The following is a 23,124-nucleotide window of genomic DNA, read 5'->3' as shown; positions in this document are numbered from 1 at the left end:
ATATGTGTTTTATTGTATAAAGAATGATTTAAGTGCATCCCTTTTGGAGCTACCTGTGGTCAAAAAAGCACTTTTTTCTAAATGACACGAGTAATTTTGCTAAATATGACAGATATTGCCATACATTCACCAAAAATAACGTTATCACCCAATTTTTTTTTGCATGGTAAATAGAGCTATCACAGGGCTACAATAAACAACCAAGTTTATTTAGGCAAGCCTTTTGATATTGAAGATAATAAGTGTTAAATGTGATTTTTAGCTTGCGTACCCTGATTGTAAAACAACCCATATAACTCCATAAAAACCCAACCAAGTGCGATATGTGCGATATATCCTGAAAGAACAGGTTAAGAGCAGAGAGCACTGGAGTTTTGTTTCTGTTATCAGAGGAACACAGTCCTGTGCAAAATGTCCCCATGGAGCCAGAATGGAGAAATGAACCTACAGTTCGAGAGAGACACACACACACACACACACACACACACTGAACTTTACAACAGCTGCATGCATGTGAAATGGAAATAAATCGACGAGGGCAGGAAAAACTATTTTGGATTAAGTTATTATTGTCCGTTACACACTGATCAACCTGTGTGACTCAGTTGTGCCTTTTGAATCAAGAATAAATGAAGAGGGAACTGAACATTAACCGTTCATTGGAATTATTATTACGGGGTGATTATAGTTACTATATAACTACAGCTACAACTGGAAAGTGCTGATTCTGTTAGCGTCTGTAATTATTGTTCCATCGACTATTAGATAAAATTAAAATAAAATCTTGCAACATTGTTTGAAAGTCTGGAGCGAGATATTTCATTTTACAAATAGCAATTCATATATTGTTTTAACAATAATAAGCGTCACTGTATAAATGATCAGGCTTTCGTCTAAACCGGGGAACAGGGGCGCTGCGCCCTCTTACTCTCGGCGTGCGCCCCCTTACCGAAATGCCGATTGAACCCTGTAGCGGTTCGTGTGGAAGGGTGGAGCACAGAAGACGGCAGGACAGAGATCAGGGTCAAAATAGGGCTGTATTGCCACACTTTTCAGTCTAACAACTTTTCCCACTCAACACACACACACACGACTGGCGTCTTGTTCGGGGATGAGCTCCTCTGCTCTCTGCTCTCCCTCTTTAAATAGGGCGCGGTCACTGGGAAGACACACAAACACAGGTTAATTGACGTCAGGTGTAGTGATTCTGCCACTTACCTTCCCTGACTCCGCCCTCCTGTCACAGACCGGTGCTTGACCACGCCCCCGCTGCCACAAACCCCAAGTCACATATGCTACTGCACAACATGCAGTCTTTCTCAAAACGATCTTTTCTCCGTGAAAACATCCCAGCAACACCATGTGACAATGTGTCTGATCATCAAATACGTTATAATTAGGCTTGGCACGGTTATGGGAAAAAAAACGAACCGTACGATACGCCTGTTGCGGTGCAATACGCGTATAAACCGCGGTACCCCTATTTAAGACGTTCGCCAAAAAAAAAAAAAGCCGAATGCCCGTATGAAACCACATGGTTCTCTTTCGCGCGAACAGGGGTGATAGCGTTCCGGCGCCGCGGTACGCCAGAAATCCGGCGCAGCGCCGGAACGCTATCAATTCCGAATTCGGAATTCCCTTTACTGTCTATCTGCGCATCTCAGAATGACACAGGATAATGGGCGAACTAGATTTTTTTTTTTTTTTTTCCGGCGAGGGGAGGGGAGGTTTGTTTTAAGCAGTGCAGTGATTGGTTTTATTGCAATATTTTATATTGGCTGTGTGTGTATTTTGTTATAAATCGTTCTAAGAATACAGTGGCACTTTAAGATTAGATAAGAAATCCAGCCATACGTTTCAAAACACTGCACTTTAATTTCAAGTGAAAAAAATACATCCTCACTCTCAGGGATTAGAAGAGTTTTTGATTCGGTTTTTGTATATAGGTGGTTGGTTGGTCGCCACATAAAAGTTTAAGTTTTAACACACACATCTGTTCAAAAGTAAGCTTTAAGAACTCATTTTTATTTCTTCCAATTGAAATGAAATGAAATGAAAACTCTGTATGTGACAAAAGACACCTGGTTCCTCTAGATGCCACAACATGGCAGCAAACACTCCTGACACTTTGTATAAATACTGTAGTAAATAAAAAAGCTGTTGAAATCATCCATGTCTTCCCTCTTGCTGTTTCAAAATACTACCTGGCTTTTCATCAGAGATTGTTCATAAAATGTGCTTATGTCAACTCAAACTCAGTTTGTGCATGATTATTTCATTGTAACTATAATTTTAACCTCTCTTAAATGCTGTATCCTAAACTATGTTTACTTAAGGTAAATAGTAGGCTATATGCCCAAATACAGAGTACTTAAGATTTAAAAAAAAAAAAACGCAATACGTACCGAACCGCAGACCTCAAACCGCAATACGTACCGAACCGCGACTTTTGTGAACCGTGCCACCCCTAGTTATAATGACTCCAAAAATATTCCAATCATAGTAGATACACCGTCAGACGGTGCAAAAACGATCCGAATTGGCGTTTTCCAGACTGAGGCGCCATGTTGTTTACTTGTCGCAGCTGCTCTCGCAAGATTTGACATGGGTTACATACAAGGTCAGCTGACTTGTAGAGCGAGATTTCTCGAGACTGAATGACCTTTCACCCACCGGCGCGGGAGCTTTGGACAGAAGAAGTTCGCGAGTTGTTTTTGTTGACACTTGGACATTTAAAGATGCCATCCTGCGGCACGAAACGGAAGAAAGCCAAAGACTGTCCGGGGCAGAAGAAGATTACTTCTTTCTTTGTTACAATTTCCCTCTCAGATAGCCTCAGAATGTCCCATTGTAGCCTCAATTTTTCAAAGGCTTCGCACAGCGGAGGGGGGGATGGACAACCCCCCTATCGCTTCGCTCCCTCGCCATGGTGAGCGCCCTCATACTAAATTTTTCTAGAAAAAACCCTGAATGATAATGTGCCAATAGCTCTGTAACTAGATGTCCTTGGGGTTGCTGAAATGTGGAAGGGAGGGAAAACCATCCAGCCCACAGTTCAGGTCCGAGTCCTTTGAGAGTAAATGCTTTGGCTTTTGCAACATTCTTTACACACAAAAAAAAAGTCTTTACACAAAGAAGGTTTTCTTGCTTTTGTAGTTAGGTATTTAACTGTTCTTCCATGTCGGGACTCTTCGGCGGGAAAAAGAAGGTATATTCCAACATGTAGCTAATGCTAACGCTAGGCCACAAATCTGCACCATCACTCCAGTTGTTTTGAGGAATTTTGTACGGATCATAACCGCTAATAAACTCTAATTTCCACGTATATCTATCCTTTATTTATTTATTTTTTTCCTTTTCCCAGTAATTAATTTTTACACCCCCCCCCCCCCCCCCCCCCCCCCCCCCCCCCCCCACACACACACACACACACACACACACGTGATGTGAATCACTGGTTTGGTATGGTCATATTAAATCAGTTCACTACTGTGTCTGACTAGTCTGTCGGATTGATTCAGTAGTACAACCCTAATTCCAAAAAAGTTGGGACGCTGTGTAAACTGTAAATAAACAGAATGCGATAATTTGCAAATGATGGAAACTCGACATTTCATTGAAAATGGTACAAAGGCAACATATCGAATGTTGAAACTGAAATTTTTTTTGGAAAAATATACGCTCATTTTGAATTTGATGTCAGAAACACATTTCAGAAAAGTTGGGATGGGGCAACAAAAGACTGAAAAAGTTGTGTAATGCTTAAAAAAACTAATTAGGTTACTTGGCAACAGGTCAGTAACATGATTGGGTATAAAAAAAGAGCATCTCGGAGAGGCGGAGTCTCTCAGAAGTAAAGATGGGGAGGGGTTCACGCCCTCCCCATGTGAAAGACTGCGTGGGCAAACAGTGCAACGATTTAAGAATAACGTTCTTCAATGTAAAATTGCAAAATATTTGTGGATCACATCATCTATGGTCCATAATATCATTAAAAGATTCAGAGAATCTGGGGAAATCTCTGTATGCAAGAGACAAGGCTGAAAACTGACATTGGATGCGTGTGATCTTCAGGCCCTCAGGAGACACTGCATTAAAAAGCAGACACGTGTCTGTAGTGGAAATCACTGTATGGGCTCAGGAGCACTACAGAAAACCATCGTCTGTGAAAACAGTTCATTACTGCATCCACAAACGCAAGTTAAAACCAGATATAAACAATATCCAGAAACACCGCCACCTTCTCTGGGCCCGAGCTCTTTTACGATGGACTGAGGCGAAGTGGAAAATTGTCCCGAGGTCTGACGAATCAAAAGTAGAAATTCTTTTTAGAACTCATGGACACCACGTCCTCCAGGCTAAAGAAGAGAGGGACCATCCAGCTTGTTATCAGTGCACAGTTCAAAAGCCAGCGTCTGTGATGGTATGAGGGTGCATTAGTGCACATGACATGGGTAGCTTGTACATCTGGGAAGGCATCATTAATGCTGAATGATATATACACATTTCAGAGCAATATGCTGCCATCCAGAAAAAATCTTTTTCAGGGAAGGCCTTCCGTCTTTCAGCGAGACAATGCCAAACTGCTTTCTGCACATGTTAAAACTGCATGGCTCCGTAGTAAGAGTCCAGGTGCTAAACTGGCCTGCCTGCAGTCCAGAGTCAGACCTGTCTCCCATTTAAAACATTTGGCGTGTTGTGAAGTACAAAATACGACAAAGGAAACCCCAAACTGTTGAGCAACTGAAATTGTATATCAGGCAAGAATGGGACAACATTTCTCTTTCAAAACTACAGCAACTGGTCTCCTCAGTTCCCAAACGTTTACAGAATGTTGTTAAAAGTAGAGGTGATTCAACACAGTGGTAAACATGCCCCGTCCCAACTTTTCTGAAATGTGTTGCTGACATCAAATTCAAAATGAGCATATATTTTTCAAAAAACCAATAAAATTTCTCCATTTCAACATTTGATATGTTGTATTTGAACTATTTTCAATGAAATATAGGGTTTCTATCGTTTGCAAATTATTACATTCTGTTTTTATTTACAGTTTACGCAGCGTCCCAACTTTTTTGGAATTGGGGTTGTATATTGGATTGAATCATCTCATCTCATCTCATCTCATCTCATCTCATCTCATCCGTTTCCGGTTGAGAGTACGTCATGCGCATTCTGGCTGCCGCTTCTCACCGGAGCTTTTTATTTTTTATTTTATTTTATTTCTCTCCTTTTTTTTCTTTCTTTTTTTTTCTGTGTGTTTGTGTAGTTTGATGTTTGTTTGAGTGTTTTGTCCGCCGGTTGTGGTGCAGCTCCGGACCCAGTTTGGGCGTCGGTTCCCTCCAGGCCTTGGTTCGCCGTGGGCGATGCCTGCGCTCCCAGCTGTGGACTGCAGTGAGCTCGTTGCTCATTTTACATCGTGGTTGTCCAGCGCTCTGCGCTTTAACGCTTGGCGTGATGTTCCGAGCGATGTTGCTCGGTGGCGTCGCGGCGGCTGTGCAGGCGGTTTGGGACACACCAGCGCTCTGCGTGGCGGAGCTTCTCTGCTCGCTTTGTGGATCCATGGCGTGGTGTTCGAGCGGTGTTGCTGGCGGCGTCACAGCGGCTGTGCTGGAGATGTGGGACTTGTTTTCGTGCGCCTTTTGGTGGGACTGTGGCTGCTACACCACGGGAATTACATCCTGACCCCTACTTGGTGGACTTTTTATTATTTATTTATTTATTTTTAGTTAGTTAGTTTTCTTTCTTTGTTTATAATTATCCATTATCTGTGTGTGTATGTTTGAACCTTCTGTAAAGCGTCTTTGAGTATCTTGAAAAGCGCTATATAAAACTGATTTATTATTATTATTATTCTCTCTAGCCGCTTTATCCTGTCGAATTGATTTCAGTAGTTTAGCAGATTGACCCTTGGATTAACTCATGCCTTGGATTTATTTACTCGCATCACATTGAGTATCAAATTGGATTAAAATCTTTGTGTGTGTATGAGAGAGAGAGACGGACGGACGGACAGACAGTAATCATATCTGTTACCTGTTCACAAGATATCAGGTGGCAGTTTTTGGGTTTGACATGGTGACATGGACTTGGTCAGTCTCGCTAGTACTGATGAATGAAACGGTCTGATTAATGCCCCAGACTTGAATCAAGTCTCGCTTATTTCTGAATAAGACGGCTGACCGTACGAGCGATGGCTATCTAACAGTGTAGTGACGTGAGAGAAGTTAACGAGATAATGTAGGCGGATGACAAGTAATTCTAAAATATGGCCCCTGTAATTTGCATCCTGCTTCGTTTGAGTGTGTGCTATTTTCCCAGCAGAGCTGACCTAGCTGGACTGCGCTGTGTGTTTTTGTTTTTGGCTGCAGCACAGATTTTCCATCCTCAGACAGAAAGGATGACATCCTCCATCATGTTATGTGATCAGAAGCAGGATTACGATCCCACTGTACATTGTTGTGGATCATCTGTTAAACCCAACAAGTTCCACAACTGCAAAAATTGTTAAATATGGATGTGTAAATATCTGTCTTCCTGTGTCAGATTTGGTGTGTGTGTGAGAATGAGTCAGGGGGTGGGAACAGCAGTGTGTGCTCTCAAGAAATACTCTCACCGGTGATGTCATCCGAATTCCCGGACTTTAGTCGGGGTGTGCGTGTGTGTATCCATGCTATTTGGAGAGACTAGAGCATGTGTGATGTCTCAGCTGACCAGAGAACTTGTGGAACAGGCTGCTGGATGTGATGGAGGGCATGATGTGTGACAGGAAAGCAGCACTGAAACTTCAATGTCCATGTTTATATTCTCAGGGGAAAATGGAGCAGATGTGAATTCTTATTATTTTTTTTTTTAAACTTAGCTGCTAAATAAATTGCATATTAACAGTCTGTAGTATGTTCCTGAGGGTGGGTGGAACACTGAAATGCAGAAAGGCAGGAAATGATGTATAACACATCCATCCATTATCTGTAGCCGCGTATCCTGTACAGGGTTGCAGGCAAGCTGGAGCCTATCCCAGCTGACTACGGGCGAAAGGCGGGGTACACCCTGGACAAGTCGCCAGGTCATCACAGGGCTGACACATAGACACAGACAACCATTCACACTCACATTCACACCTACGGTCAATTTAGAGTCACCAGTTAACCTAACCTGCATGTCTTTGGACTGTGGGGGAAACCGGAGCACCCGGAGGAAACCCACGCGGACACGGGGAGAACATGCAAACTCCGCACAGAAAGGCCCTCGCCGGCCACGGGGCTCGAACCCAGAACCTTTTTGGTGTGAGGCGACAGCACTAACCACTACACTGCTGCCATAACATAGTCTTTTTTTTTTTTTTTTAACGTAATGTTTGGTTTACACACACACACACACACACACACTCTCTCTCTCTCTCTCTCTCTCTCTCTCTCTCACACGCACACACACACACACACACACACACACGATCTGGTTGGGAGACAGCCACCTCTTCGCACTCTCCCTCCTTTTCTCTGCTCCATCATCATGGCAACACACACACGTGCGCGCACAACATCAATTGACAGCAGGTCTGATCACTTTGCCACTCACCTTTCCTGGCCCCGCCCTCCACTCACAAAACGATGCTTGACCACGCCCCCGTTGCCACACAGTCAGCGAGCAGTCTTGACTTAAATGTTTTAAGCACTGTACATTCACATCTGTTTTTTCACTATTATTATTATTATTATTATTATTATTATTATGTTGAATACATTTTGAGCAAAAAATTCATACCTGTGCCATTTCTTACTAGACTCTTCCCTAGGTTAGGGCACTTTTTATTTATTTTATTTATTTATTCATTTATTTTTTAAAATATACAGTTAGCTTGAACATTAGAAAGGCACTATATACGGTAAATGGAGGTAATAATAATAATAATAATACCACCACCATTTATATAGTGCCTTTCTAATGTTCAAGCTAACTGTATATTAAAAAAAAAAAAAAAAAGCGCCCAGGGAAAAGTCGAGGAAGAAATGGCACAGGTATGAATTTTTTTCATCTCATCTCATTATCTCTTTATTATTATTATTATTATTATTATTATTATTATTATTATTATTATTATGTTGAATACATTTTGAGCAAAAAATTCATACCTGTGCCATTTCTTACTAGACTCTTCCCTAGGTTATTTATTTATTTATTTATTTTTAAATACAGTTAGCTTGAACATTAGAAAGGCACTATATAAATGGAGGTAGTAATAATAATAATAATAATAATAATAATAATACCACCATTTAAAAAGTGCCTTTCTAATGTTCAAGTTAACTGTATATTTATTTAAAAAAAAAAAATCGCCCAGGGAAAAGTTGAGGAAGAAATGGCACAGGTATGAATTTTTTTTTTTTTTTTGCTCAAAATGTATTCAACTTTTATTATTATTATCTCATCTCATTATCTGTAGCTGCTTTATCCTTCTACAGGGTCGCAGGCAAGCTGGAGCCTATCCCAGCTGACTACGGGCGAAAGGCGGGGTACACCCTGGACAAGTCGCCAGGTCATCACAGGGCTGACACATAGACACAGACAACCATTCACACTCACATTCACACCTACGCTCAATTTAGAGTCACCAGTTAACCTAACCTGCATGTCTTTGGACTGTGGGGGAAACCGGAGCACCCGGAGGAAACCCACGCAGACACGGGGAGAACATGCAAACTCCACACAGAAAGGCCCTCGCCGGCCCCGGGGCTCGAACCCAGGACCTTCTTGCTGTGAGGCGACAGTGCTAACCACTACATCACTGTGCCGCCATTATTATTATTATTATTATTATTATTATTATTATTATTCAACAATGTGTGCTCTTCATATAGCACTATTTCCTTCACTCTGGGTAAATGAAAAAATTTCAACTAAAAAGTAAAACCAAATGATTAGTCTAAACAGGAACTGGTGCTGGTGTGCATAAAATGTGTTCAGTTTATTAATTTGATGATTAATTTGATCATTGCCTTATTTTTGTATTACACTACCTATTTTGCACGACATTAACCTTCATTTTGTACTATACTGGGTGGGTTTTTTTTTTTTTTTTGCTTTTCTTTGCTTTTATTTTTGCACTATATTGCCTTTACTTTGTATTACTCCTTCCGCCTATTTATTGATTTGTAATTGGCCTCCATGGTGGCCAGCAAACTAAGAATTTCATTGTACAAGAGGACATGTCCTTACTGTGCATATGACAATAAACACATTGAACTTGAATTTATAATAAGAATGAATTTCATTTATGTCCGATCTTTCTCATGCTGACTGCTGCCGTACAGAAAGAATGAGCAGGAAACAGTGCAGGATCAACGCTTACAGTTTGTTCACTGAACATAATAATCTTGAAATGATTTTTATTTTTTTTTAATAGTGCCTGGTAGGAAGATTATCAGGAAGAAGAAAGGGAGCCGTGTTAAGAGATTTAAGACGAGCAGTGTGAAGTGCAGTCATGAAGGTCCTGAGGAATGGAAAATGTTGGTCCTGGTTAGAAATGATCAGTAGTTCAATGTTTTTGCAGGTTTTCTCTTTGCTTTCTGGGCGTGTTCTTACAGCAAACATAACTCACGACTCCGTCAGCAAACAGTGGGTGCAGTGGGTGTGAAGTGTTTCACTGGGATGGAGAGAGGGAAGGAATGGCGCGCTTTGTGTCCTCACATGAACAAGTGTTCCAGGAGAACATGTGCAAATCTACAGGAAGAGCTGTGGGTCTGTCAGGTGTCTGGGGTCCTAACACACGGGGTTAAGAAGCCCGAGTGTGTTTCCTCTGTAATTCTGTTTCCCGGATAGTCAGCCAGTTTAGAGGACGGGACATCTGCCTGCCCACACTTCCTCCTGATGTGGGGGGGAAAGGAGGCGCGTTAAGATCAGGATGTTTTCTGTATGTTCCTGGAGCTTCACTAGCCTGAACGCTGATAACGGGGTCCACTGGAGACTCGACTGATGAGAAGATGGAGTGCACAGCTCTGTGTGTGTGTGTATATCAGGCAACAAGCACTCCTTCCTGGCAGTTTTGATGTACTTCCTGTTTTTTCTGCTGAGTAACAGCGCTTGTCTGGTCTCGCCCGAGTTGTGTTGACAGGTACAGTGTTGATTTCTCTTATTCTACTGATGTGGAGCCCAGCTCATAAGGGCCGGCTGCTGAAATTTTGAAATTAGAGATTTCAAACGGTGCATTCTGGTGGCAAATAGAGTTGATTTAGGCCTAATTCAACATTAGTAAATACATTTTTTTTTAACCTTGTCAAATATGCAAGGGGCAAAATTAGATTTGAAATGAAAACATTGGAAACGGTCAATTCAGAGAATTAAAAAAAAAATTCGCACGACAAAAAAATGCGTAATATTGAACAACATAGCAGCTGAAATTAGAATATTAGCAATACGGCTGTCAACCACAGACCTGCAACCCAACAGGCAAAAATCACACCCAGAAGCTTGCAGTATAGACCCTTCCCACGTGACGTCACGACAAACGCGGCCACCATTTTGGACATGTACTACCAGTAGTCTACCACAGCCAACAATGAGGAACGACGGCGAAGAATCGAAAGGAATATAGCCATCAAAGAAAGTTTTTACTTTCAGCAAGACTTCCATCATGCCATTATATTGTTGTGCACCTGGATGTAGTAACCATCAACACACAAGGCAAGATTTATCATTTTATCGGATCCCGACAGATGCTGACCGACGGAGAAGATGGATGGTCTCTAAAATATTGGCAAAATGATGTTTATTGACATAGCAATCGTGTGTAACAGGAAGCATTTGCATATCTGAAGTGTTGTGTAAAAATAAACCGATATGACAACGACTGCTGCTGCCAGGTTGGGGACACAAACTAGTAGAAAGGAAGTGTGCCAACAGTGCCAACACACTTCCTTTGTGGTCGATTCTGCTTTAAGGTAAGATGCATTTAATTATTCGTCTGCTGTGGGTTTGGAATCGGTAGCCTGACTGAGTCGTTCATGTTTGTGGTGCCGTTTGTTTGTTGACGCGTGTTGAAATGGAAGATTGGTTGTTGACATGATTTCCAGTGATGCTTTGGTGCTGCTGTGGATCAGATGTGTTGAGTAGCCTGACTGGTTTTTTTTTTTTTTCTTGCGTGTGGTATCATTGTTGACGCGAGGTTGTTTTTTGAACATGCCAATGCGGACACGATTTCCCCTGATGAGTTATGACTTCAGACGCGATGCGTGTGTGGAGTCCGCGTGATATGTGCGTAAGATAGGCTTCTCATGTGTTTGGAGATCCGCGCTCTGAGACAAGCGCAAGCACACCCCCCCCCCCCCCCCCCCCCCAAGGGAAAAAAAGGGGACCCCCCGAAAATATCGGCATAGTTCGAACACTGGGTTGGAGAAAGTAATGGCAAATAGTGGGTGCACAAACCATAGAAGGTAAACTGTACACAGCGCCAGGGCAGTGTGATGGTATGTCTACTTTTAGATTGTGTTAGCTTATCAATGAACACACTCGTCACTCGACGAGTTTCACGTCTTTACGACGGATACTTAAATGTGTGTTAGGTATTATTGTTGCAGTCTAAGCAGTCATTGTAGCAGCTAGATGAGCGAGAACCGAAAGGGTCTGTGCCATAAACCGTTATTTCTTCATGTCCAAAATGGCGGTCGCGTTTACGAAGGTCACGTGAGTGAAAAGGGTCTATAGCAGGGGTTTTCAAAGTGTGGGAGAGTCAGCCCCCCCTCGGAGAGCAAATAAACAACAGCGCCCCCCCTTACAATTTTTGTTGTTGCTATACTTAATGTTCCATTCGTATTTTTAAAAAATGGTTGTTGTACACATTTAAATTTTTTTTCTTTTTCACATTTTAAACATCTGTGCTTTTTAAAACATCTTGTTTTACACATTTTAAACATCTCATAGCATCGTTAGCGAGCACCTCTTGGCAGACAACACACTGTGGCAGTGGAGCATCTTCAGATCCAGTCCATGAAAATCCAAACTTTAAATAATCGTGGTCATACTTCCTTCTTTTTTCAGTCCCCCCAGGATTCCGCGGGCCTTTTTTGTGATTGTTGTGGGCTAAAATGTCTGATGTTGCAGGGGGTTTTCCAAAAAATTGCGATGAAAGTCGCAGTGTTTTTTAGGTTTTTGTTGCGATTACATTGCGGGAGGAAGTGAAAGTTGCGAGAAATTGTTGCGATTTTCTCTTTTTGTGATTAAAATTGAGTGATATGTTAAATATTAAGTTACTACTGAAAAACTATTGATTAAAAAACAAAGACACTGAGAAATGGTCCTATAAACAACTTTACCAATATAAAAGATTACCAGGACTACAAAAATGCAGAAAAATAGGCGTTACTTATCCAAATGCACCTGTTGGTTCAAAAGTTAAAGTGCAGAGAACCTCACAGCACAACATGAAGTTACCTTAAAATATAATATAAATGCCTCAGCTTTCATGTAAGAAAAAAAACTATTAATACTAGTACTGTGTGCAGGCAGTCTCTCCTGAAGACTAAATTAAACAATAATTATAAACTAATAAAATAAATGGCTCAGGCTTCATAGAAGAAAAAAAAACAATTTGAACAGAATCTCACAGTATGATGCTGAAGCTGCCTAAACAATGGAAAATAAAATACCATTTTGGCAAAAATGTTGGCATCCATTAATTTCTTGTATTAAGTAAAAAAAAATAAAGTGCACACAGTCCTTCACTGTAAACATAACACACTTTCAGTAACAGAATTTAAGCCTACATAATCACTGACTCGCACATCATGCAGCGTTGCCAGATACTGCTGACGTTTTCCAGCCCAAAATATGTTCAAAACTCACCAAAATGCACTTAAAACCAATCTGGCAACACTGCGCACATGCTGCTTCTCTTGAACATAAACACGGAAGTAAGGCGGAAGGTAGTTTGTCAACGTCACCTCAAGACGACGCCAACGATTGGTCAAATTTGCGGGAAAGTTGCGGTGATTGGATATAATTGCAACACCGCCCTGAATTCGCGGGGATTGGTTGAATTTGTGCTGAAGTTGCAAATCGCAACATCCTGGAGGCTCTGTTTTTTTTTGCTTGGCCCAGACTCTGTCTCCTCACTCACTGTAGCTTTAGGTACTAAAAATCGATCCATTTTGTCTCTGGTAAAGGCTCCTCACATTGCGCCCCCCCCCCCCCCCCCCCCCCCCCCCCCCCCCCCGAAGAACTCTAGCGCCCCCCAGGGGGGCGCGCCCCACACTTTGAAAAGCCCTGGTCTATTGAGGTATTTCACCCATGTGACCAAGTCATGTGATGCTGCCATTTTGGACGGCACGGCTTGAATCAGTTTGAATGTGAGGAAGGCGACAAACGAAAAACATAAAAGAAAAAGGAGCGAGATGCAGAAAACACCTTCACTATCCAGCGACGTAGGGCATTTACAGGACGAGCAGAGGGAGAGGTATTTGCAAAAATTGAGGTTAGCAGGCTTAGAGAACGACGTTTACCTGCTTCCACCAGGATTGTTCACTGACGTACGGAAGTACACGAAGCCCTCGTCTTTACCTGACTTCGGCCCACATGATCTGTATACCTATGTCGTTAAAAACCCATCGCCATACACAGGGATTGATCTGAAAGCGTATAAGAGTTTGGATGCCTACAAATATTTTGTGTCAGGCTGGGTAACATGCCTACATCAGCGGGTCGTCCCTGGAGCCGGTGGTCGCCATCTGATTACAGCTAAGGTTTGTTCACATTTTCATTTACTTTCGGTCCTCAGGATAAACAAAATGTTATTAAATGTCATTGAAATAACTTCTTAGTGACATGGCCCGTTATAAATTTGCTGTTACCAAGCAATGATGAAGAACTGTATTATTAGGGTCGGTGTAGTTGTAGCAGTGTATTAGCAACTAGCTGTTAGCACTAGCTAATGTCAACAACAGTAGCTGGTATGTTACTGTAGCAATGTTTACGTTCAGTCATTTGGATGACTGTTAAAACCTTTCAGTCTCAAGTTTTTCCTTTACTGGATTTACTAGTTTACTGAGCTAGCGCGCTCGGGCAAGCTGGGAGCTAGCGCGCGCGCTAGCCTGCCGGCCGGCCGGCTGGCACACGCGCTAGCTCAGTAAACTAGTAAATCCAGTAAAGGAAAAACTTGAGACTGAAAGGTTTTAACAGTCATCCAAATGACTGAACATTGCTACAGTAACATACCAGCTACTGTTGTTGACATTAGCTAGCTTGACGTTCAAAATGGCGGACACCGGGGCGTCACGTGACCCTGTGACGTCAGGTGAAATACCTCAATAGCACCAGGAGCAGAATCGAGGTCAAATCACGCAACAGCGCCATCTAGAGACCAGCGCCTTGAACATGGTTTTATTATCCCCCGCTGGCTGAAAGGCCCGAAAGGGGATTATGTCATGGTAATTTCCGTCCGTCCGTTCGTCCCGGGAAGGGTGCTCACCTTCTGAAATCAACTCCTCTCTCAGTTTTTGGAGGAATTTTACAAAACTTTGCAGGATTCTTTGTTATAGGTCGGTAATACAAATATTGTAATTTTGTTCAACTGGGCCACATTTTATCAGAGTTACAGCCTTTGATTAACAAAAGTATACGTTGACATTTCGAGAGTGTGTTTTTATGCCTCCGCCACCTTAAGGTTCAGGAGGCATTATGTTTTCGGGTGCGCGCGTCCGTCCCGAAACCTTGTGAACACGATATCTCCAAGGCTAATGAAAGGAATGTCACCCAAACTTTCACCATTTCTGCACTTTGGGACAAAGATGAAATGATTAGATTTTGAGATCAAAAGGTCTAAGGTCAAGGTCACTGTGAGGTCAAATGTCTGTCTGAAAACCCTGTGAACACAATATCTCCAAGGCTAATGAAAGGAATTTCACCAAACTTTCACTATTTGTGCGCTTTGGGACAAACATGAACTGATTAGATTTTGAGGTTAAAAGGTCACAGGTCAAGATTACTGTGAGGTCAAATGTCCGTCCCCAAATCACAACTTAATAAGGCGTGTAGTCTACCAGGCGGAGGCATCCCCATCCACGCCGTTGGCGTCGAGTTCTATCTAGTTCCTTCTGAAATCCACTCCTGTCAATTTTTGGAGGAATTTCACAAAACTTGGCAAAAGGCATTATTACATGTCGGTAATACGCCTATTGTAATTTTGTAAATTCGGTCACATTTTACCAGAGTTGTGGCCCTTGATTAACAACCTTGGACTTTGACAATTTCATAAAGGTGTGCTCGCCTTCTGACGTCAACTCCCTCTCTCAATTTTTGGACGAATTTCTCGAAGCTTGGCAAAAGGCCTTGTTATATGACAGTAATACGCATATTGCGATTTAATTTCATTTGTGAAAATTTTCCCAGAGTTTTGACCCTTGATTAAATAACTTGTACTTTGACAATTTCATGAGGGTGTACATTCTTGAGCAATTCCAGCGTTATGGATGTGACATTTGGACTCAAAATGGCAACAACTGACCTAGTTAATTTTTATTCCTTTCCAGTATTTTAAAATTTGTTGTATATTTTTAAGACCTCTCATATTGGAGAAGTCATGGGAAAAAAAAGAATTCCCATAGTACATTTAGAACTCTAGAAAATGCCAAAAAAGACATGCGTTATGGATGTGACGGAAAAAATACCCCATTTCCAGGGTGACTACACATATTCATCAAACTCTGAAATTGCAAACATAATATCCAAATGCAGGCATGCATTTAATAAAGGAGTCTTAGCTGAAAATAAAAAAAGCCTTTGTTTAAAATATTTTCTATTTCAAGCAGAATCTAGGAAGAAAAAAAATCAGCGTTATGGATGTGACATAATTCCGTTATGGATGTGACACATCTGAAATAGACATGGCATATGTTTAGAAAATCAGCAATTTAACCACCATAACCCTTTGAAAAACTCTCTAAATATCAGCTAAAACTATCAAAGTTCTTAAATAATATTTAGGATGGCTATTGTTTTGCTGTTTTGTGGATTTTAGCATACATTTCTGTGGCTTGTGGCAATAATATAGAATTGTACATGATCAAAGTTGATTTTAGCTTGGGGTTTACATTATAAGAAAGAAAGACTGACAGTGACACATTAGGTTGGTTACAAATTGGTTCAACTTATTCACATCTGTAAAATACAGGCCTAGGTGATATCTCTGGGAGTGGTTTTGATGTATTACATGTTGCTTTATTTTTGCATGGTGAGGTTGACATTTACATGGAATTGCCCTCTTCTGAAATCGACTCCTCTCATAATTTATGGAGGAATTTCACCAAACTTGGCAAAAAGCTTTGTTATATGACAGTTATACGCAGATTGAAATTTCGTTTAATTTGGGCAGATTTTCCCAGAGTTATGCTCTTGATTATTAACAAACTTTGGCAATTTCATCAAGGTGTGCTTGCTTTCTGAAATAAACTTCCATCACAATTTTTATCCCTCGCTGGCCGAAAGGCCCGAAGGCGGATTATGTCGTGGCGATGTCCGTCCATCCGTCCCAGGAAGCGTGCTCACCTTCTGAAATCAACTCCTCTCACAATTTTTTGGAGGAATTTGATGAAACTTGACAGGATTCTTTGTTATATCTCGGTAATACGCATATTGTAATTTTGTTTAATTCAAGTGACGGCACGGTGCTGACATCGCACAGCACCGTGGAGTGCCGTGTATCTGTGCTTTGGGGAAAGCCCTGCTCCTGACTTGAAGAAAGTCCCCGTATCAACAATTCCGCACATCATGGGTTGTTGTGTGGGGTGTTTCTTCCCCCCCCCCATCCATTTACATGCAGCGTCCTTGGTACAAGTCCCAATTTATATAAAAAGCTCAGTGCCTTTTTATAAACGTGAGTTTTGCAGCTGCACTACTGTCAGAGCTGCTATTAGAAAACTAATCAACACTTTCTGACCAATCAGAGTCCAGGGTTCAACAGCGCAGTGGTATAAATGAAGGGGGGGGGGTCGATAAGGCGTCGTGATTCTTTTCTAACCATACACAAAGTCTCGGTTGTTTGTTTGATGGTTCATTTTGTTCTAAGGATGTGAAATTTGAACCATGTTGCTATGTGAAAGGATGCTGCTGTTGTCATAGCAACAGGTACAGCTGAAGCGTGGGTGTAAGTTACATTGAGCATGATATTAAAGTCAGCGTGATATTGAGACGGGTTCGGATCTGACCGTTCAGACTCTGAGCACTTAGTCACATATTTTTCTGTCTTTCAACAGAACTTCCGTTCTTTTCTTCTCTGCAGGTGTTGATGGATCCGGTGGTGCTGTAGGATCGAAGCTCTGCTCGATGGCGGCGGGCAGCAGTAACGTCGGGACTTCCCGCTCGGGGTGGGTGGCGTTCAGCGAGGAGCCGGTGCACACAGGTATGCACTAGCGTGTAGCTACGTGCTAATGAGGTCAGAACACATCCTGGTGTTAGTGGCAGGATTGCTGACTGACTCGTGTGTGTGTGTGTGTGTGTGTGTGGGAAGAGTTCTCATCTGACCTCTTGCGTTTAAGCCTGTAGGTGGTGCTTAGTGATGATTCATTCACACAGCATGTCTGCTGTGTAGTGCCATGTGATTTACTCGGCTTTCCTTTCACCCAAAACCTCAAAACATTTTTTAAACCAGTGTTAAAGCCACAATCTGGACCGGTCCCAGTCCGTAGTGTTTGTTACAAATCCTTAAAGCATGTACGCAGAACCATGGCCTCACTTTTTGTTTATAAATGCCTTGAGACCTCAAGAATGGCACAGGAATAGTTTTAAGTGTTAACAATAAATCTAATATAGTAATTTTTACGATTAAAGTGATTTCATATCGGTAGCGGTCTGAGTGAATGACCTTGACGTCTGTAACGTCACAGCAGGAAGTCTATCGATCTCATCGCCATTTCCGCTATCTAAAACACAGAGCTGACTGCAACTCCGATCCTCCATTTTGAGCTAATTTATCACCATGCCACGTAGATGTGTTGCTGGCCGGTGCAGCGACACGACAGAAGGTGGATTTATGTTGCATTCATGGCCCAAGAATGTTCAAACTGCAAAGATTTGGACGAGTTTTGCGAGAAGTTCACGGGCACATTGGGCCTCTACGAAGTGGTCTCTCCTCTGCTCTGCACATTTTACTGAAGACTCGTACGAGACCTCTGATCTGTTGAGGAGTGCTGGCTTTAAGCCCGTATTGAAAGAGGGTGCAGTACCAACAATTAAAGGAAAGGAAAACTACGAGAAAAGGAAAGTAAGTTCAGTTGCACCAGTTCTCCTGGAGTGTGAGCCGAGCAGTAATGGCGGAGTACTAAGTATGGAGAATGAGTGGTGGGTTGTCAGACTTCTTCGCTGGATATGCCTTTTTTTTTTTTTGGCTGGATATGCTTGCCTCAGCAGCAATATCTCGCCCTTATGTGGAAGAAGCGAATGAATGAAGAACTGAAAGTCAGATTGTTTTGAAACAATCAGCCACAAGATTGGCTTTCAAAAGCGAGAACACAGACGGGTAAGAAGCGACTCTCTCATTTGGTAACATAACAAAAATAACACTCGTTGTTTACCTGCATTTAGATTAATACATGTAACTTGTATTGTGTGTTTAAGTTACCGGTATGAGATTATTTAATTTGCTTCAGAATGTGATTCTCAGTTCATCTGATTATTTAATTCGCCTTTTACGTTTTATCAGTGAAAATGCATGCATGTACAGTGGTGCTTGAAAGTTTGTGAACCCTTTAGAATTTTCTATATTTCTGCATAAATATGACCTAAAACATCATCAGATTTTCACACAAGTCCTAAAAGTAGATAAAGAGAACCCAGTTAAACAAATGAGACAAAAATATTATACTTGGTCATTTATTTATTGAGGAAAATGATCTGATATTACATATCTGTGAGTGGCAAAAGTATGTGAACCTCTAGGATTAGCGGTTAATTTGAAGGTGAAATTAGAGTCAGGTGTTTTCAGTCAATGGGATGACAATCAGGTGTGAGTGGGCACCCTGTTTTATTTAAAGAACAGGGATCTATCAAAGTCTGATCTTCACAACACATGTTTGTGGAAGTGTATCATGGCACGAACAAAGGAGATTTCTGAGGACCTCAGAAAAAGCGTTGTTGATGCTCATCAGGCTGGAAAAGGTTACAAAACCATCTCTAAAGAGTTTGGACTCCACCAATCCACAGTCAGACAGATTGTGTACAAATGGAGGAAATTCAAGACCACTGTTACCCTCCCCAGGAGTGGTCGACCAACAAAGATCACTCCAAGAGTAAGGCGTGTAATAGTCGGCGAGGTCACAAAGGACCCCAGGGTAACTTCTAAGCAACTAAAAAAAAAAAAAAAAAAAAAACTTCTAAGCAACTGAAGGCCTCTCTCACATTGACTAATGTTCATGTTCATGAGTCCACCATCAGGAGAACACTGAACAACAATGGTGTGCATGACAGAGTTGCAAGGAGAAAGCTACTGCTCTCCAAAAAGAACATTGCTGCTCATCTGCAGTTTGCTAAAGAGCACGTGGACAAGCCAGAAGGCTATTGGAAAAATGTTTTGTGGACGGAGGAGACCAAAATAGAACTTTTGGTTTAAATGAGAAGCGTTATGTTTGGAGAAAGGAAAACACTGGATTCTAGCATAAGAACCTTCTCCCATCTGTGAAACATGGTGGTGGTAGTATCATGGTTTGGGCCTGTTTTGCTGCATCTGGGCCAGGATGGCTTGCCATCATTGATGGAACAATGAATTCTGAATTATACCAGCGAATTCTAAAGGAAAATGTCAGGACATCTGTCCATGAACTGAATCTCAAGAGAAGGTGGGTCATGCAGCAAGACAACGACCCTAAGCATACAAGTCGTTCTACCAAAGAATGGTTAAAGAAGAATAAAGTTAATGTTTTGGAATGGCCAAGTCAAAGTCCTGACCTTAATCCAATCGAAATGTTGTGGAAGGACCTGAAGCGATCAGTTCATATGAGGAAACCCACCAACATCCCAGAGCTGAAGCTGTTCTGCACGGAGGAATGGGCTAAAATTCCTCCAAGCCGGTGTGCAGGACTGATCAACAGTTACCGCAAACGTTTAGTTGCAGTTATTGCTGCACAAGGGGGTCACACCAGATACTGAAAGCAAAGGTTCACATACTTTTGCCACTCACAGATATGTAATATTGGATCATTTTCCTCAATAAATAAATGACCAAGTATAATATTTTTGTCTCATTTGTTTAACTGGGTGCTCTTTATCTACTTTTAGGACTTGTGTGAAAATCTGATGATGTTTTAGGTCATATTTATGCAGAAATATAGAAAATTCTAAAGGGTTCACAAACTTTCAAGCACCACTGTACATGTATGTTGCATAAGTTATAGCACCTCTCCTGTTTTAATGAGAGTCACATGAGACTGTCAGTTCAATTCCATCCGATTCTCTCGACGGCTTTGTTCTCTGGCTTTATTTCGTAAAGTGATGGCCTCCGTGGCCGACGTGTTACTATCGAATTCACTTTCCGATGGTTGGAACTGATACGGTTCTACGTGTTTAGCAGTAGCATGTACACACACTCCAATTTCAGGACTATTGCAGTCAGATGTATTACTATCTGAGGAATCCGAAGAATCTCCAATAAATCTGAACGAAGAGGCCATTGCAACCACTCTCGCCTGCCGAGTCTGGCTTTGGTCTATAGCACCAGTTCCCACTATGACGTCACACACTCAGGGCCGGCTGGCTCAGCGGGGCAGCTCCAATGCCAACTTTGCGGTCGATTTTTAACTCTCAAAAATGTACTATATGGGTCTGTCTCAGAAACTGGGTACTGTGGGGGTCCCCCACTAAATATACTCCGTCAAACTATACAGTTTTGAATGGTGATGTTGGTTTTAATTTGAAATAAAATGATGAAAGAAATAATACAGATAAAACTAAATCTTTGATGTGAATACTCTATTCAGAATTTGGCAAAAATTCTGCAAATTTGTGGAAAAATGGTGGCTTGATCTAGGACATGATAAATAGTTGACGCATTCCCTTAAAAAGGTTGCATTCCACAGTTATCACTAATTGTATTTTAAGTTGTAACTTTATCCACCTAAGGATCGGTGCGCTCACAGAATAATCATAACCGTAATAAAACATCATGCAAAATATTTGATCACCGACGTAACTCCATTTTCGGCAAACCCAAAACCAATACGATCGTGTGTTTTGATCTAAACGGAAAGCCTCAGGGTCAAGGTCACTACCTCACCAAAAGTAGGAACTTAAAATCACTACGCCATATAAACATTTAGTTATAAATTTGTGATTTTGTTTTTTAAAACGAAAGCTGAAAGTTAGGTATAGAATCTGTTTCTTACAGAATATGTTACGATGGTAGCTGGTCTTGTATGAATTTCTGAGCTATAAAATGAGTTGTGGTCTATTGTTTACCGTAGCGTGTTATTTGTGTGCGGGGAAGGACACACATTAACAATTTGCATGTGTAGAATGGGATTTTCCACTCCAACAGTTAGAAGTTGATCGCGCTTCCATTTGCGGTCTCTCTGTTATGCAGGTGATCTGTTCGGACGTTATCACTGAAAAGGTGAGTTTTGACGGTTTTATTTTGTTTTAGTCTTGCAGTATAAGGCAATAGAATGTTTCTTTTTCATCTTACTTTCATATTTCGTAGTGTTTGCATATTTTTGGCCAATATTTTGCAACCATGGTCAATTTAGATCGAACTTTTGATAGAATCTACGGCCAGTCATTTTGCCCCGCCCCCGCCTCGCGCTCCGTCCGGTGCGGTAGTGATGTCCCGTTGCTCGCGCGCTGCAGCAGAGACCCGCGCGACCTTCAGCCGGTACAGTCGCTGTTCTTTTACCACCGCCGTTATTCTCATCTTTCCGGTGTGTTCTTGATTTTTCCATTGTGTCCTATTTCGCCATATCAAATACCCAAACTGTATCATATTATTCATATTTAAGCGAATAATCAATTCAGTCATCATAACTTGACATTTTTAACCCAAGCAATCAAAAAGAGGAAATTTATTCAGTATTTTCACTCGTCTGTGAAGGAGGGGCTTTAATTCTTCATGATGGAGTTATTTTATATGGAAATCAATTTTACAAAAGCATTTGAATTGTAATCAAAACATTTTCCCACAGTGGAGGCCAGATAAAGCGAGATGCTATCTTTATTCTTATTAAACATGGCAAAAGAAACATTGAGTGTTAGGTAAATGCAAAAAAAAAAAGTAAAATTAGAAAATTTATTTTTTGACCACAATGTCCCAAATGAGAGACCAGTTTCTGAGACGGACCCATATGCATATGGTATATATATTTTTATTCCCAATTATGCAGCATACAAGAGTCAAGGATGGAGATACTATCCACTCAGAAATGGATTTAAAAATAAAGGTTTTGCGTATCTCCTTTAAACATTCTCCAAGCTTTTCTAAACTTTTCTGCATCAGAGCCTCTGCCAAATTACTGCATGTTAAACAAAAGAATAAAACCCCCCACACATTTCAGCGTTTCATTTAGAAAAGAGGAAAAATTGGACTTGCTGTTGATTTTTCAACCACAGAAAACCTGTAGTTCTGTTTATCGCTTTGTGTGATTTTGTACTTTGAGTAGATGCTGTCTGCTCTTTCAAAACACCTTTGCAGAAACTAGACGTAAACGATCAATGGTCGAGAAATGAGTCCTGAGAGATTCTATTATAGCTGCAGTGACGCAATGAATAAGACTACGTTCAGACTGCACCCTGAAACGACCCATATCCGATTTTTTTTGCCCATATGCGACCTGTATCCGATTTGTTATTGACAATCTGAACGACACAGATCCGATTTTTTCACATGCGACCCAGGCCGCTTGGATATGTGGTCCTAATTCCGATGCATATCCGTTATTTTCACATGCGACTGCAGTCTGACCGGACGGGTCGCATTCATGCGACCTACACGTCATCAACAAGAGACAAACGTCACTATTCTGCGTTGGCTAATCCCGCCTCTTTGGTGGAAAACAACAACATTTGTACAGTTTTCAGAATTTAAATAGACTTTTATAGAATTGATCAAGCTAATGGTGGATTTGGTAGGGACCTGGATGTTAAATCATCCTGTATTAC

General features: G+C 41.4%; 1 protein-coding gene across 5 annotated transcripts in view; it reads left to right on the top strand.

Annotated features, from left to right (window-relative positions):
* ston2 (stonin 2) overlaps positions 1–23,124 on the top strand; it is a 176,363-nt gene that overhangs the window by 53,882 nt on the left and 99,357 nt on the right. For 3 of the 5 annotated variants that reach the window (XM_060933719.1, XM_060933721.1, XM_060933723.1), the window contains one exon: positions 17,267–17,386. In XM_060933719.1, coding sequence (XP_060789702.1) covers positions 17,311–17,386 — 76 coding nt within the window. In that variant the 5' untranslated portion in view covers positions 17,267–17,310. Of the gene's footprint in view, positions 1–9,647; positions 10,112–10,707; positions 10,938–17,266; positions 17,387–23,124 lie in introns of those variants that run through there. The other 2 variants (XM_060933720.1, XM_060933722.1) reach the window with 2 other exon arrangements.

This window comes from Neoarius graeffei, chromosome 11 (assembly GCF_027579695.1).
Source record: "Neoarius graeffei isolate fNeoGra1 chromosome 11, fNeoGra1.pri, whole genome shotgun sequence".
Taxonomy (NCBI): domain Eukaryota; kingdom Metazoa; phylum Chordata; class Actinopteri; order Siluriformes; family Ariidae; genus Neoarius; species Neoarius graeffei.
The sequence above is the reverse complement of the archived record's forward strand: the minus strand, read 5'-3'. Positions and strand labels throughout refer to the sequence as shown.